Source organism: Heterodontus francisci, chromosome 24 (assembly GCF_036365525.1).
Source record: "Heterodontus francisci isolate sHetFra1 chromosome 24, sHetFra1.hap1, whole genome shotgun sequence".
NCBI lineage: Eukaryota > Metazoa > Chordata > Chondrichthyes > Heterodontiformes > Heterodontidae > Heterodontus > Heterodontus francisci.
In genome coordinates this window covers 77,949,912-77,968,481 of record NC_090394.1, presented here as the reverse complement: position 1 = coordinate 77,968,481, position 18,570 = coordinate 77,949,912, and the positions used below count along the sequence as shown (strand labels likewise).

Below are 18,570 nucleotides of genomic sequence, written 5' to 3'. Positions count from 1 at the left end.
ACTGCTCTACATTATACACACACACAGACACTGAGCACACTGCTCTACATTATACACAGACACTGAGCACACTGCTCTACATTATACACACACAGACACTGAGCACACTGCTCTACATTATACACACAGACACTGAGCACACTGCTCTACATTATACACACACAGACACTGAGCACACTGCTCTACATTATACACACAGACACTGAGCACACTGCTCTACATTAGACACACACACAGACACTGAGCACACTGCTCTACATTACACACACACAGACACTGAGCACACTGCTCTACATTATACACACAGACACTGAGCACACTGCTCTACATTATACAGACACTGAGGACACTGCTCTACATTATACACACACAGACACTGAGCACACTGCTCTACATTATACACACACAGACACTGAGCACACTGCTCTACATTATACACACAGACACTGAGCACACTGCTCTACATTATACACACACACAGACACTGAGCACACTGCTCTACATTATACACACACACAGACACTGGGCACACTGCTCTACATTATACACACACAGACACTGAGCACACTGCTCTACATTATACACACAGACACTGAGCACACTGCTCTACATTATACACACACACAGACACTGAGCACACTGCTCTACATTATACACACACAGACACTGAGCACACTGCTCTACATTATACACAGACACTGAGCACACTGCTCTACATTATACACAGACACTGAGCACACTGCTCTACATTATAGACACAGACACTGAGCACACTGCTCTACATTATACACACACACAGACACTGAGCACACTGCTCTACATTATGCACACAGACACTGAGCACACTGCTCTACATTATACACACACAGACACTGAGCACACTGCTCTACTTTATACACACAGACACTGAGCACACTGCTCTACATTATACACACACAGACACTGAGCACACTGCTCTACATTATACACACACAGACACTGAGCACACTGCTCTACATTATACACACAGACACTGAGCACACTGCTCTACATTATACACACACAGACACTGAGCACACTGCTCTACATTATACACACAGACACTGAGCACACTGATCTACATTATACACACACAGACACTGAGCACACTGCTCTACATTATACACACACAGACACTGAGCACACTGCTCTACATTATACACACACAGACACTGAGCACACTGATCTACATTATACACACACAGACACTGAGCACACTGATCTACATTATACACACACAGACACTGAGCACACTGCTCTACATTATACACACACAGACACTGAGCACACTGCTCTACATTATACACACAGACACTGAGCACACTGCTCTACATTATACACACACAGACACTGAGCACACTGCTCTACATTATACACACAGACACTGAGCACACTGATCTACATTATACACACACAGACACTGAGCACACTGATCTACATTATACACACACAGACACTGAGCACACTGCTCTGCATTATACACACAGACACTGAGCACACTGCTCTACATTATACACACACAGACACTGAGCACACTGCTCTACATTATACACACAGACACTGAGCACACTGCTCTACATTATACACAGACACTGAGCACACTGCTCTACATTATACACACACAGACACTGAGCACACTGCTCTACATTATACACACAGACACTGAGCACACTGCTCTACATTATACACACACAGACACTGAGCACACTGCTCTACATTATACACACACAGACACTGAGCAGACTGATCTACATTATACACACACAGACACTGAGCACACTGCTCTACATTATACACACACAGACACTGAGCACACTGCTCTACATTATACACACACAGACACTGAGCACACTGCTCTACATTACACACACACAGACACTGAGCACACTGCTCTACATTATGCACACAGACACTGAGCACACTGCTCTACATTACACACACAGACACTGAGCACACTGCTCTATATTATACACACACAGACACTGAGCACACTGCTCTACATTATACACACACACAGACACTGAGCACACTGCTCTACATTATACACACACAGACACTGAGCACACTGCTCTACATTATACACACAGACACTGAGCACACTGCTCTACATTATACACACACAGAGACACTGAGCACACTGCTCTACATTATACACACACAGACACTGAGCACACTGCTCTACATTATACACAGACACTGAGCACACTGCTCTACATTATACACAGACACTGAGCACACTGCTCTACATTATAGACACAGACACTGAGCACACTGCTCTACATTATACACACACACAGACACTGAGCACACTGCTCTACATTATGCACACAGACACTGAGCACACTGCTCTACATTATACACACACAGACACTGAGCACACTGCTCTACATTATACACACAGACACTGAGCACACTGCTCTACATTATACACACACAGACACTGAGCACACTGCTCTACATTATACACACAGACACTGAGCACACTGATCTACATTATACACACACAGACACTGAGCACACTGCTCTACATTATACACACAGACACTGAGCACACTGCTCTACATTATACACACACAGACACTGAGCACACTGCTCTACATTATACACACAGACACTGAGCACACTGCTCTACATTATACACAGACACTGAGCACACTGATCTACATTATACACACACAGACACTGAGCACACTGCTCTACATTATACACACACAGACACTGAGCACACTGCTCTACATTATACACACAGACACTGAGCACACTGCTCTACATTATACACACAGACACTGAGCACACTGATCTACATTATACACACACAGACACTGAGCACACTGCTCTACATTATACACACACAGACACTGAGCACACTGCTCTACATTATACACACAGACACTGAGCACACTGCTCTACATTATACACACACAGACACTGAGCACACTGCTCTACATTATACACACAGACACTGAGCACACTGATCTACATTATACACACACAGACACTGAGCACACTGCTCTACATTATACACACAGACACTGAGCACACTGCTCTACATTATACACACACAGACACTGAGCACACTGCTCTACATTATACACACAGACACTGAGCACACTGCTCTACATTATACACAGACACTGAGCACACTGCTCTACATTATACACACACAGACACTGAGCACACTGCTCTACATTATACACACAGACACTGAGCACACTGCTCTACATTATACACACACAGACACTGAGCACACTGCTCTACATTATACACACAGACACTGAGCAGCCTGATCTACATTATACACACACAGACACTGAGCACACTGCTCTACATTATACACACACAGACACTGAGCACACTGCTCTACATTATACACACACAGACACTGAGCACACTGCTCTACATTACACACACACAGACACTGAGCACACTGCTCTACATTATGCACACAGACACTGAGCACACTGCTCTACATTACACACACAGACACTGAGCACACTGCTCTATATTATACACACACAGTCACTGAGCACACTGCTCTACATTATACACACACACAGACACTGAGCACACTGCTCTACATTATACACACACAGACACTGAGCACACTGCTCTACATTATACACACAGACACTGAGCACACTGCTCTACATTATACACACACACAGACACTGAGCACACTGCTCTACATTATACACAGACACTGAGCACACTGCTCTACATTATACACAGACACTGAGCACACTGCTCTACATTATAGACACAGACACTGAGCACACTGCTCTACATTATACACACACACAGACACTGAGCACACTGCTCTACATTATGCACACAGACACTGAGCACACTGCTCTACATTATACACACACAGACACTGAGCACACTGCTCTACATTATACACAGACACTGAGCACACTGCTCTACATTATACACACACAGACACTGAGCACACTGCTCTACATTATACACACAGACACTGAGCACACTGCTCTACATTATACACACACAGACACTGAGCACACTGCTCTACATTATACACACAGACACTGAGCACACTGATCTACATTATACACACACAGACACTGAGCACACTGCTCTACATTATACACACAGACACTGAGCACACTGCTCTACATTATACACACACAGACACTGAGCACACTGCTCTACATTATACACACAGACACTGAGCACACTGCTCTACATTATACACACAGACACTGAGCACACTGATCTACATTATACACACACAGACACTGAGCACACTGCTCTACATTATACACACACAGACACTGAGCACACTGCTCTACATTATACACACAGACACTGAGCACACTGCTCTACATTATACACACAGACACTGAGCACACTGATCTACATTATACACACACAGACACTGAGCACACTGCTCTACATTATACACACACAGACACTGAGCACACTGCTCTACATTATACACACAGACACTGAGCACACTGCTCTACATTATACACACACAGACACTGAGCACACTGCTCTACATTATACACACAGACACTGAGCACACTGATCTACATTATACACACACAGACACTGAGCACACTGCTCTACATTATACACACAGACACTGAGCACACTGCTCTACATTATACACACACAGACACTGAGCACACTGCTCTACATTATACACACAGACACTGAGCACACTGCTCTACATTATACACAGACACTGAGCACACTGCTCTACATTATACACACACAGACACTGAGCACACTGCTCTACATTATACACACAGACACTGAGCACACTGCTCTACATTATACACACACAGACACTGAGCACACTGCTCTACATTATACACACAGACACTGAGCACACTGATCTACATTATACACACACAGACACTGAGCACACTGCTCTACATTATACACACACAGACACTGAGCACACTGCTCTACATTATACACACACAGACACTGAGCACACTGCTCTACATTACACACACACAGACACTGAGCACACTGCACTACATTATGCACACAGACACTGAGCACACTGCTCTACATTACACACACAGACACTGAGCACACTGCTCTATATTATACACACACAGACACTGAGCACACTGCTCTACATTATACACACAGACACTGAGCACACTGCTCTACATTATACACACACACAGACACTGAGCACACTGCTCTATATTATACACACACAGACACTGAGCACACTGCTCTACATTATACACACACAGACACTGAGCACACTGCTCTACATTATACACACACAGACACTGAGCACACTGCTCTACATTATACACACAGACACTGAGCACACTGCTCTACATTATACACACACACAGACACTGAGCACACTGCTCTATATTATACACACACAGACACTGAGCACACTGCTCTATATTATACACACACAGACACTGAGCACACTGCTCTACATTATACACACAGACACTGAGCACACTGCTCTACATTATACACACACACAGACACTGAGCACACTGCTCTATATTATACACACACAGACACTGAGCACACTGCTCTATATTATACACACACAGACACTGAGCACACTGATCTACATTATACACACACAGACACTGAGCACACTGCTCTACATTATACACACAGACACTGAGCACACTGCTCTACATTATACACACACACAGACACTGAGCACACTGCTCTACATTATACACACACAGACACTGAGCACACTGCTCTACATTATAGACACACACAGACACTGAGCACACTGCTCTACATTATACACACACAGACACTGAGCACACTGCTCTACATTATAGACACACACAGACACTGAGCACACTGCTCTACATTATACACACAGACACTGAGCACACTGCTCTACATTATACACACACAGACACTGAGCACACTGCTCTACATTATACACACAGACACTGAGCACACTGCTCTACATTATACACAGACACTGAGCACACTGCTCTACATTATACACACACAGACACTGAGCACACTGCTCTACATTATACACACAGACACTGAGCACACTGCTCTACATTATACACACACAGACACTGAGCACACTGCTCTACATTATACACACAGACACTGAGCACACTGATCTACATTATACACACACAGACACTGAGCACACTGCTCTACATTATACACACACAGACACTGAGCACACTGCTCTACATTATACACACACAGACACTGAGCACACTGCTCTACATTATACACACAGACACTGAGCACACTGCTCTACATTATACACACAGACACTGAGCACACTGATCTACATTATACACACACAGACACTGAGCACACTGCTCTACATTATACACACACAGACACTGAGCACACTGCTCTACATTATACACACAGACACTGAGCACACTGCTCTACATTATACACACAGACACTGAGCACACTGATCTACATTATACACACACAGACACTGAGCACACTGCTCTACATTATACACACACAGACACTGAGCACACTGCTCTACATTATACACACAGACACTGAGCACACTGCTCTACATTATACACACACAGACACTGAGCACACTGCTCTACATTATACACACAGACACTGAGCACACTGATCTACATTATACACACACAGACACTGAGCACACTGCTCTACATTATACACACAGACACTGAGCACACTGCTCTACATTATACACACACAGACACTGAGCACACTGCTCTACATTATACACACAGACACTGAGCACACTGCTCTACATTATACACAGACACTGAGCACACTGCTCTACATTATACACACACAGACACTGAGCACACTGCTCTACATTATACACACAGACACTGAGCACACTGCTCTACATTATACACACACAGACACTGAGCACACTGCTCTACATTATACACACAGACACTGAGCACACTGATCTACATTATACACACACAGACACTGAGCACACTGCTCTACATTATACACACACAGACACTGAGCACACTGCTCTACATTATACACACACAGACACTGAGCACACTGCTCTACATTATACACACACAGACACTGAGCACACTGCTCTACATTACACACACACAGACACTGAGCACACTGCTCTACATTATGCACACAGACACTGAGCACACTGCTCTACATTACACACACAGACACTGAGCACACTGCTCTATATTATACACACACAGACACTGAGCACACTGCTCTACATTATACACACAGACACTGAGCACACTGCTCTACATTATACACACACACAGACACTGAGCACACTGCTCTATATTATACACACACAGACACTGAGCACACTGCTCTACATTATACACACACAGACACTGAGCACACTGCTCTACATTATACACACACAGACACTGAGCACACTGCTCTACATTATACACACAGACACTGAGCACACTGCTCTACATTATACACACACACAGACACTGAGCACACTGCTCTACATTACACACACAGACACTGAGCACACTGCTCTACATTATACACACAGACACTGAGCACACTGCTCTACATTATACACACACACAGACACTGAGCACACTGCTCTATATTATACACACACACTCTCTCCGGTGCCGGTTCCAGGGCCCAGCTTCCCGAACCAAGTGTCACCTTCACCGCAAGGTCACAGTGTCTGAGTGTCAGTGTCTGCCAGCCCGGCCGAGCCGCTCACCCCGCACCCGGCAACTCACCTCCCCGCCGGCTTCTGCTTGAGGTCGCAGCCGGCTTTGGCTTCGATCTGCTGGGATGGACCTGCAGGGAGAGAGGCAGAGAGTGAGCCGGAGCGGAGTCAGGGGCTGGCAAGTTGGCCGAGCGCTGTGCTGCCTCATACCCGTCCTGCGCTGTGTTGCCAGCTTGCTGGGTCCCCGGGTGATGGTGTACATTGTCAGCCTGAGCCTCTCGCACTGCAGCGCAGAGAGAGCCCGGACACCGAGTCACCTCCTCCCCGATCCCAGCTGGCAGGGACCCGCCCCCTAACCAGCCTCACTGAGGCCCGGCCCAAAGTCAGCGCCAGAGAGTCAACCCCATCCCCCTGGGACCCTCCACCCCATCCCCCAGGACCACCCACCCCATCCCCCCGGGACCCTCCACCCCATCCCCCAGGACCACCCACCCCATCCCCCCGGGACCCTCCACCCCATCCCCCAGGACCCTCCACCCCATCCCCCAGGACCCTCCACCCCATCCCCCCGGGACCCTCCACCCCATCCCCCAGGACCCTCCACCCCATCCCCCCGGGACCCTCCACCCCATCCCCCAGGACCCTCCACCCCATCCCCCAGGACCACCCACCCCATCCCCCAGGACCACCCACCCCATCCCCCCGGGACCCTCCACCCCATCCCCCAGGACCCTCCACCCCATCCCCCCGGGACCCTCCACCCCATCCCCCAGGACCCTCCACCCCATCCCCCCGGGACCCTCCACCCCATCCCCCCGGGACCCCCCACCCCATCCCCCCGGGACCCTCCACCCCATCCCCCCGGGACCCCCCACCCCATCCCCCCGGGACCCTCCACCCCATCCCCCCGGGACCCTCCACCCCATCCCCCCGGGACCCCCCACCCCATCCCCCCGGGACCCTCCACCCCATCCCCCAGGACCCTCCACCCCATCCCCCCGGGACCCTCCACCCCATCCCCCCGGGACCCTCCACCCCATCCCCCCGGGACCCCCCACCCCATCCCCCCGGGACCCTCCACCCCATCCCCCAGGACCCTCCACCCCATCCCCCCGGGACCCTCCACCCCATCCCCCCGGGACCCCCCACCCCATCCCCCCGGGACCCTCCACCCCATCCCCCAGGACCACCAACCCCATCCCCCCGGGACCCTCCACCCCATCCCCCCGGGACCCCCCACCCCATCCCCCCGGGACCCTCCACCCCATCCCCCAGGACCCTCCACCCCATCCCCCCGGGACCCTCCACCCCATCCCCCAGGACCCTCCACCCCATCCCCCTGGGACCCTCCACCCCATCCCCCAGGACCCTCCACCCCATCCCCCCGGGACCCTCCACCCCATCCCCCAGGACCCTCCACCCCATCCCCCAGGACCACCAACCCCATCCCCCCGGGACCCTCCACCCCATCCCCCAGGACCCTCCACCCCATCCCCCCGGGACCCTCCACCCCATCCCCCCGGGACCCCCCACCCCATCCCCCCGGGACCCTCCACCCCATCCCACAGGACCACCCACCCCATCCCCCCGGGACCCTCCACCCCATCCCCCGGGACCCTCCACCCCATCCACCCGGGACCCTCCACCCCATCCCCCAGGACTCTCCACCCCATCCCCCCGGGACCCTCCACCCCATCCCCCCGGGACCCTCCACCCCATCCCCCAGGACCACCCACCCCATCCCCCCGGGACCCTCCACCCCATCCCCCAGGACCACCCACCCAATCCACCCGGGACCCTCCAACCCATCCCCCAGGACCACCCACCCCATTCCCCCGGGACCCTCCACCCCATCCCCCCGGGACCCTCCAACCCATCCCCCAGGACCACCCACCCCATCCACCCGGGACCCTCCACCCCATCCCCCCGGACAACCCAACACATCCCCCCGGCACCCTCCAACCCATCCCCCAGGACCACCCAACCCATCCCCCCGGGACCCTCCACCCCATCCCCCTGGGACCCTCCACCCCATCCCCCAGGACCACCCACCCCATCCACCCGGGACCCTCCAGCCCATCCCCCAGGACCACCCACCCCATCCCCCCGGGACCCTCCACCCCATCCCCCCGGGACCCTCCAACCCATCCCCCAGGACCACCCAACCCATCACCCCGGAACCCTCCACCCCATCCCCCGGGACCCTCCACCCCATCCCCCCGTGACCCTCCACCCCATCCCCCTGGGACCCTCCACCCCATCCCCCAGGACCACCCACCCCTTCCCCCCGGGACCCTCCACCCCATCCCCCGGGACCCTCCACCCCATCCCCCTGGGACCCTCCACCCCATCCCCCAGGACCACCCACCCCATCCCCCCGGGACCCTCCACCCCATCCACCCGGGACCCTCCACCCCATCCCCCCAGGACCACCCACCCCATCCCCCCGGGACCCTCCACCCCATCCCCCTGGGACCCTCCACCCCATCCCCCAGGACCACCCACCCGGGACCCTCCACCCCATCCCCCAGGACCACCCAACCCATCCCCCTGGGACCCTCCACCCCATCCCCCAGGACCACCCAACCCATCCCCCTGGGACCCTCCACCCCATCCCCCAGGACCACCCACCCCATCCACCCGGGACCCTCCACCCCATTCCACAGGACCACCCAACCCATCCCCCCGGGACCCTCCACACCATCCCCCCGGACAACCCAACACATCCCCCCGGGACCCTCCAACCCATCCCCCAGGACCACCCACCCCATACACCCGGGACCCTATACCCCATCCCCCCGGACAACCCAACACATCCCCCCGGCACCCTCCACCACCTCCCCCCGGACAACCCAACCCATCCCCCCGGCACCCTCCAACCCATCCCCCAGGACCACCCAACCCATCCCCCCGGGACCCTCCACCCCATCCCCCAGGACCACCCAACCCATCCCCCCGGGACCCTCCACCCCATCCCCCAGGACCACCCACCCAATCCACCCGGGACCCTCCAACCCATCCCCCAGGACCACCCACCCCATTCCCCCGGGACCCTCCACCCCATCCCCCCGGGACCCTCCAACCCATCCCCCAGGACCACCCACCCCATCCACCCGGGACCCTCCACCCCATCCCCCCGGACAACCCAACACATCCCCCCGGCACCCTCCAACCCATCCCCCAGGACCACCCAACCCATCCCCCCGGGACCCTCCACCCCATCCCCCTGGGACCCTCCACCCCATCCCCCAGGACCACCCACCCCATCCACCCGGGACCCTCCAGCCCATCCCCCAGGACCACCCACCCCATCCCCCCGGGACCCTCCACCCCATCCCCCCGGGACCCTCCAACCCATCCCCCAGGACCACCCACCCCATCCCCCTGGGACCCTCCACCCCATCCCCCTGGACAACCCAACCCATCCCGCCGGTACCCTCCACACCATCCCCCCGGGACCACCCACGCCAACCCCCGGGACCCTCCAACCCATCCCCCAGGACCACCCAGCCCATCCCCCCGGGACCCTCCACACCATCCCCCAGGACCACACAACCCATCACCCCGGGACCCTCCACCCTATCCCCCCGGGACCCTCCAACCCATCCCCCCAGGACCGTCCACCCCATCCCCCCAGGACCCTCCACCCCATCCCCCCGGGACCCTCCAACCCATCCCCCCAGGACCGTCCACCCCATCCCCCCAGGACCCTCCACCCCATCCCCCCGGGACCCTCCACCCCATCCCCCAGGACCACCCAACCCATCCCCCCGGGACCCTCCACCCCATCTCCCCGGGACCATCCAACCCATCCCCCCAGGACCGTCCACCCCATCCCCCCGGGACCCTCCACCCCATCCCCCAGGACCACCCAACCTATCCCCCCGGGACCCACCACCCCATCCCCCCGGGACCCTCCACCCCATCCCCCCGGCACCCTCCACCCCATCCCCCCGGGACCTTCCACCCCCTCCCCCCGAACAACCCAACCCATCCCCCCGGCACCCTCACCCCATCCCCCCGGGACCTTCCACCCCCTCCCCCCGGACAACCCAACCCATCCCCCTGGGACCCTCCACATCTCCCCGGCAACCTCCACCCCATCCCCCCGGGACCCTCCACCCCCTCCCCCCGAACAACCCAACCCATCCCCCCGGCATCCTCCACCCCATCCCCCCGGGACCCTCCACCCCCTCCCCCCGAACAACCCAACCCATCCCCCCGGCATCCTCCACCCCATCCCCCCGGGACCCTCCACCCCCTCCCCCCGGACAACCCAACCCATCCCCCTGGGACCCTCCACCCCATCCCCCCGGGACCCTCCACCCCATCACCCCGGGACCCTCCACCCCCTCCCCCCGAACAACCCAACCCATCCCCCCGGCACCCTCCACCCCATGCCCCCGGGACCCTCCACCCCCTCCCCCCGGACAACCCAACCCATCCCCCTGGTACCCTCCACCCCATCCCCCAGGACCACCCAACCCATCCCCCCGGGACCCTCCACCCCCTCCCCCCGGACAACCCAACCCATCCCCCCGGGACCCTCCACCCCATCCCCCCGGCACCCTCCACCCCATCCCCCCGAGACCCTCCACCCCCTCCCCCCAGACCACCCAACCCATCCCCCCGGCACCCTCCACCCCATCCCCCAGGACCACCCAACCCATCTCCCCGGCACCCTCAACCCCCTCCCTCCGGACAACCCAACCCATCCCCCTGGGACCCTCCACCCCATCCCCCAGGACCACCCAACCCATCCCCCCGGCACCCTCCACTCCCTCCCCCCGGACAACCCAACCCATCCCCCTGGGACCCTCCACCCCATCCCCCAGGACCACCCAACCCATCCCCCCGGCACCCTCCACCCCATCCCCCAGGACCACCCAACCCATCCCCCCGGGATCCTCCACCCCCATCCTCCAGAACCACCCAACCCATCCCCCCGGACCCTCCACCCCCATCCCCCAGGACAACCCAACCCATCCCCCCGGCACCCTCCACCCCATCCCCCAGGATCACCCAACCCCATCCCCCCGGGAATCTCCACCCCCATCCTCCAGAACCACCCAACCCATTCCCCCGGGACTCTCCACCCCATCCCCCAGGACCACCCAACCCATCCCCCTGGGACCCTCCACCCCCATCCCCCAGAACCACCCAACCCATCCCACCGGGACCCTCCACCCCATCCCCCCGGACAACCCAACCCATCCCCCTGGGACCCTCCACCCCATCCCCCAGGACCACCCAACCCATCCTCCCGGGACCTTCCACCCCATCCCCCAGGACCACCCAACCCATCCCCCCGGCACCCTCCACCCCCATCCCCCAGGACCACCCAACCCATCACCCCGGGACCATCCAACTCAACCCATCATCCCGGGACCACCCAACCCATCACCCAAGGACCACCCAATCCAACCTATCTTCCCAGGACCACCCAACTCAACCCATCATCCTGGGACACCAAACCCAACCCAACATCCCGGGATCACTCAACCAAACCCCCAGGACCACCCAACCCATCCCATCAGCGCAAGACCACCCAACCAGTGTGTTGGTGACTCAAAGAGGGGTTTCACAGTTCTCCAACCTTTGTAATCCCCTTTGAGTTACGCAATGTTCTCTTGGGTCAACAGTTTCACGTTCAGCTTCCATGTCCCTCAGCCAACCCACTGGTCATCATGTAAGTGACAGTCAGCCAATAGGAGGCAGTGTTCAGAGAAGAACACTGGCTTGACGTTGGTGGATCTCACCATGAACATTCAGGACATAAACAGGAAGTCAATCCTGGAACGGAGGGACCCATCTGTGCTCAACCAGGTGTATCTACACGGTGCTCTGTCTGCATGGTCGCTGAAGACTTAGTCTTGGTGTTTCCATCTGGAGTCTGCTTTGCTGTCGACCCTGCTGGATCATCCAGACGCTTTAATGATGCAGTTGAAGTCACCCCCTAGAATGACCGGCCTGGGCGTCACGAGCAGCAGTGGGAGCTGCTGGAGGCTGGTCAGCCGCTCACTGTATTGAAATGGGCATACACCCATTGATTAACCGGAGCGCAGCATTTTTATACATTATGTCTGTTATGAGGAGGCAACTGCCCACCATCTCCTTAACTTCGGAGATGGTGAAGTTGCCTCTGCACAGCAGAATACCCAGGTCAGAGGAACAGGTATCATTACCCCCCCTGACCAGATCGATGGCCAGTAGGACCACCAGTGTGACCATTGTTTATAAGTGCTGAGGTGCAGTATTCCACAGTCCTGCAGGTCAGCTTTGACCTTGGCAAGGTACCCCAAGGTCGAAATTAATGGAATGCTATCCTTTATTATGACAGGAATTGAAAATAAAAGTAAGGATGTTATGCTTCAGTTATACAGGGCATTGGTGAGACCACATCTCAAATACTGTGTGCAGTTTTGGTCTCCTTATTTAAGGTAGGATGTAAATGCATTGAAGGCGGTTCAGAGGAAACTCACTAGATTGATAACTGGAATGAGCAGGTTGTCTTATGAGGAAAAGTTGGACAGACTGGGCTTGTTCTCACTGGAGTTTAGAAGAGTGAGGGGAGACTTGATTGAACAAAGAACAGTACAGCACAGGAACAGGCCATTCGACCCTCCAAGCCTGCGCCAATCTTGATGACTGCCTAAACTAACACTTTCTGCACTTCCGGGGCCCATATCCCTCTAATCCCTTCCTATTCATATATTTGTCAAGATGTCTCTTAAACGTCGCTATCGTATCTGCTTCCACCACCTTCCCTGGCAGCAAGTTCCAGGCACTCACCACCCTCTGTGTAAAAAAAAAAACTTGCCTCGCATAACCCCTCTAAACTTTGCCCCTCGCACCTTAAACCTATGTCCCCTAGTAACTGACTCTTCCACCCTGGGAAAAAGCTTCTGACTATCCACTCTGTCCATGCCGCTCATAACTTTGTAAACCTCTATGATGTCGCCCCTCCACCTCCGTCGTTCCAGTGAAAACAATCCGAGTTTATCCAACCTCTCCTCATAGCTAATGCCCTCCAGACCAGGCAACATCCTGGTAAACCTCCTCTGTACCCTCTCCAAAGCCTCCATGTCCTTCTGGTAGTGTGGCGACCAGAATTGCACACAATATTCTAAGTGTGGCCTAACTAAGGTTCTGTACAGCTGCAGCATGACTTGCCAATTTTTATACTCTATGCCCCGACCGATGAAGGAAAGCATGCCGTATGCCTTCTTGTCTACCTTATCCACCTGCGTTGCCACTTTCAGTGACCTGTGGACCTGTACGCCCAGATCTCTCTGCCTGTCAATACTCCTAAGGGTTCCTGAATGTTCTTGACAAGGTGGATGTGGAGAGGATGTTTCCTCTTGTGGGTGAGTCCAGAACTAGGGGACACTGTTTTAAAATTAGGGGGCGCCCTTTTAGCACAGAGATGAGGAGAATTTTTCTCTGAGGGTTGTGTGACTTTGGAATTCTCTGCCTCAGAAGGTGGTGGAGGCGGGGTCATTGAATATTTTCAAGGCGGAGGTAGATAGAGACTTGTTAGACAAGGGAATCAAAGGTTATCAGGGGTAGATGGGAGTGTGGAATTCGAGACACAAACAGAATAGCCGTGATACCCGGCTCAAGGGGCCGAGTGGCCTACTCCTGCTCCTAATTCGTATGTTTGTATGAAATACATCGGGTAGTGGACTTAACGCTATGCACATTAATGGAGGCAATCTTTAAATCCATAAAAACTGTATGTTGCTTACCACTCCATGTGTCTGTACTAGTCCCAGTCCTTGGGTGTGTTCCTGCATACCCATAGTGTTCACAAACCCTTGCACTATTATTGGGCTCAGAAAACTGTCCTTGTCACTGATGGGAGGTTTGTTCCACCAGGGTGATATGGGGGGGGGGTCTCTTGTAAGCATTGAGGTTAGGACTGTCCTCTGCTGGTGCTGTCTTCCCGGAGTTGGGTTGCGCTGGGCATCTCGCTGCACTCAGTGCTTTGGAGTTGGGGTGCACTGGGCCCATTGCTGCATCCAGTGTTTCAGAGCTGGGGGGAGAGGGGGCCTTCTCTTCCAGCTCATTTGTGTTCTGCAGCTTATTTTGCTGGTGTCGTCTTTCCTGCCCTCGTCAACTGATGAGGAGCAGCGGCTGTAGTTCGTTTCAGACATGATCCTCCTCATGCCACTGATTTGGGTGCTGTCCTGTTCCCTTTATTTGACCTCCTTCTTTGTAGCTTTTCTTTTAATCACTTGCCATTTACCCTATTGTCCCCCTACCGGCTCCTCTTCCATTGATTCAGTCTGTTGAGGAAGAGGCTCAGGGCACAGGGTTGGTGTTTGGCCGGTTGGTGTTTGGCCGGTTGGTGTTTGGCGGGTTGGTGTTTGGCCGGTTGGTATTTGGCGGGTTGGTATTTGGCCGGTTGGTGTTTGGCCGGTTGGTATTTGGCGGGTTGGTATTTGGCCGGTTGGTGTTTCACGGGTTGGTGTTTGGCGGGTTGGTGTTTGGCCGGTTGGTGTTTGGCGGGTTGGTGTTTGGCAGGTTGGTGTTTGGCGGGTTGGTGTTTGGCGGGTTGGTGTTTGGCGGGTTGGTGCTTAGCCGGTTGGTGTTTGGCCGGTTGGTGTTTGGCCGGTAGGTATTTGGCCGGTTGGTGTTTGGCCGGTTGGTGTTTGGCCGGTAGGTATTTGGCCGGTTGGTGTTTGGCCGGTTGGTGTTTGGCCGGTTGGTGTTTCGTAAGTTGGTGTTTGGCGGGCTGGTGTTTGGCCGGTTGGTGTTTGGCGGGTTGGTATTTGGCCGGTTGGTGTTTGGCGGGTTGGTGTTTGGCGGGTTGGTGTTTGGCCGGTTGGTGTTTGGCGGGTTGGTATTTGGCCGGTTGGTGTTTGGCGGGTTGGTGTTTGGCGGGTTGGTGTTTGGCCGGTTGATGTTTGACGGGTTGGTGTTTGGCGGGTTGGTGTTTGGCGGGTTGGTGTTTGGCGGGTTGGTGTTTGGCCGGTTGGTGTTTGGCCTGTTGGTGTTTGGGGGGTTGGTGTTTGGCGGGTTGGGGTTTGGTGGGTTGGGGTTTGGCCGGTTGGTGTTTGGCGGGTTGGTGTTTGGCGGGTTGGTGTTTGGCGGGTTGGTGTTTGGCCGGTTGGTGTTTGGCGGGTTGGTGTTTGGCGGGTTGGTGTTTTGCGGGTTGGTGTTTGGCCGGTTGGTGTTTGGCGGGTTGGTGTTTGGCGGGTTGGTGTTTGGCGGGTTGCTATTTGGCCGGTTGGTGTTTGGCGGGTTGGTGTTTGGCCGGTTGGTGTTTTGCGGGTTGGTGTTTGGCGGGCTGGTGTTTGGCGGGTTGGTGTTTGGCGGGTTGGTGTTTGGCCGGTTGGTGTTTGGCCTGTTGGTGTTTGGGGGGTTGGTGTTTGGCGGGTTGGTGTTTGGTGGGTTGGGGTTTGGCCGGTTGGTGTTTGGCGGGTTGGTGTTTGGCGGGTTGGTGTTTGGCGGGTTGGTGTTTGGCCGGTTGGTGTTTGGCGGGTTGGTGTTTGGCGGGTTGGTGTTTTGCGGGTTGGTGTTTGGCCGGTTGGTGTTTGGCGGGTTGGTGTTTGGCGGGTTGGTGTTTGGCGGGTTGCTATTTGGCCGGTTGGTGTTTGGCGGGTTGGTGTTTGGCCGGTTGGTGTTTTGCGGGTTGGTGTTTGGCGGGTTGGTGTTTGGCCGGTTGGTGTTTGGCGGGTTGGTGTTTGGCGGATTGGTGTTTGGCGGGTTGGTGTTTGGCGGGTTGGTGTTTGGCCGGTTGGTGTTTGGCCGGTTGATGCTTGGCGGGTCGGTGTTTGGCGGGTCGGTGTTTGGCGGGTCGGTGTTTGGCGGGTCGGTGATTGACGGGTCGGTGTTTGGCGGGTCGGTGTTTGGCGGGTCGGTGTTTGGCAGGTTGGTGTTTGTCGGGTTTGTGTTTGACGGGTTTGTGTTTGGCCGGTTTGTGTTTGGCCAGTTGGTTTTTGGCGGGTTTGTGTTTGACGGGTTTGTGTTTGGCCGGTTTGTGTTTGGCCGGTTTGTGTTTGGCCGGTTGGTTTTTGGCGGATTGGTGTTTGGCCGGTTGGTGTTTGGCGGGTTGGTGTTTGGCGGGTTGGTGTTTGGCCGGTTGGTGTTTGGCCGGTTGGTGTTTCACGGGTCAGTGATTGGCGGGTCGGTGATTGGCGGGTCGGTGTTTGGCGGGTTTGTGTTTGACGGGTTTGTGTTTGGCGGGTTTGTGTTTGGCCGGTTTGTGTTTGGCCGGTTGGTGTTTGGCGGGTTTGTGTTTGACGGGTTTGTGTTTGGCCGGTTTGTGTTTGGCCGGTTTGTGTTTGGCCGGTTGGTTTTTGGCCAATTGGTGTTTGGCGGGTTGGTGTTTGGCGGGTTGGTGTTTGGCCGGTTGGTGTTTGGCCGGTTGGTGTTTGGCCGGTTGGTGTTTCACGGGTCGGTGATTGGCGGGTCGGTGATTGGCGGGTCGGTGTTTGGCGGGTTGGTGTTTGGCGGGTCGGTGTTTGGCGGGTCGATTTTTGATGGATTGGTGTTTGGTGGATTGGTGTTTGGCGGGTTGGTGTTTGGCCGGTTGGTGTTTGGCCGGTTGCTGTTTGGCGGGTTGCTGCAGCACCCTCTTCCTTCCTGTCCTTGTCCTTCTTTGTCAGATTTTCCTTGCTGGGGGGCTTGGCAGAGGTGGGGGTTGCTGGTCTCCTTCAGAACAGCAGCCATGTTCACTGTTCCCTCCTCATGCCCCTCCTTGGTTCTCGCTGCCTGTGCATAACTGAGGCAGCATTTCAGACAGGTCTCGTAGAGGTGGCCTGCCCCACCTCACGGCTTGCAGCACTTACTCTGCTTACAGTCCTTTGTCTGGCAGCCTCCTGTTTGCAGATCTTGCAAAGCACTGTGCTGCAGTTGGCCGCCATGTGCCCAGATTTGCTACAGGTAGGACAAACCCTGGGCTGGCACGCGTA

The 18,570-nt window shown here is 55.2% G+C and overlaps 1 protein-coding gene across 1 annotated transcript; it reads right to left on the bottom strand.

The window, feature by feature from the left end:
- Nucleotides 1–16,111: 16,111 nt before the first annotated feature.
- LOC137383629 (sporozoite surface protein 2-like) lies at nt 16,112–18,328 on the bottom strand. The gene is made up of 2 exons (XM_068056784.1): nt 18,051–18,328; nt 16,112–17,414 (listed from the first exon to the last, which is right to left on the bottom strand). The coding sequence occupies exons 1-2, from the start codon at nt 18,326–18,328 to the stop codon at nt 16,112–16,114; spliced, it is 1,581 nt and encodes a 526-aa protein (XP_067912885.1).
- Nucleotides 18,329–18,570: the final 242 nt, after the last annotated feature.

Bases quoted from the DNA above. Each gene is read 5' to 3' on its own strand.
- LOC137383629 (XM_068056784.1), bottom strand. From the start codon at position 18,328: ATGGCTGCTGTTCTGAAGGAGACCAGCAACCCCCACCTCTGCCAAGCC. The intron at 17,415-18,050 runs GTGAAACACCAA...CGACCCGCCAAG, and splicing joins GACCCGCCAATCACCGACCC to CATCAACCGGCCAAACACCA.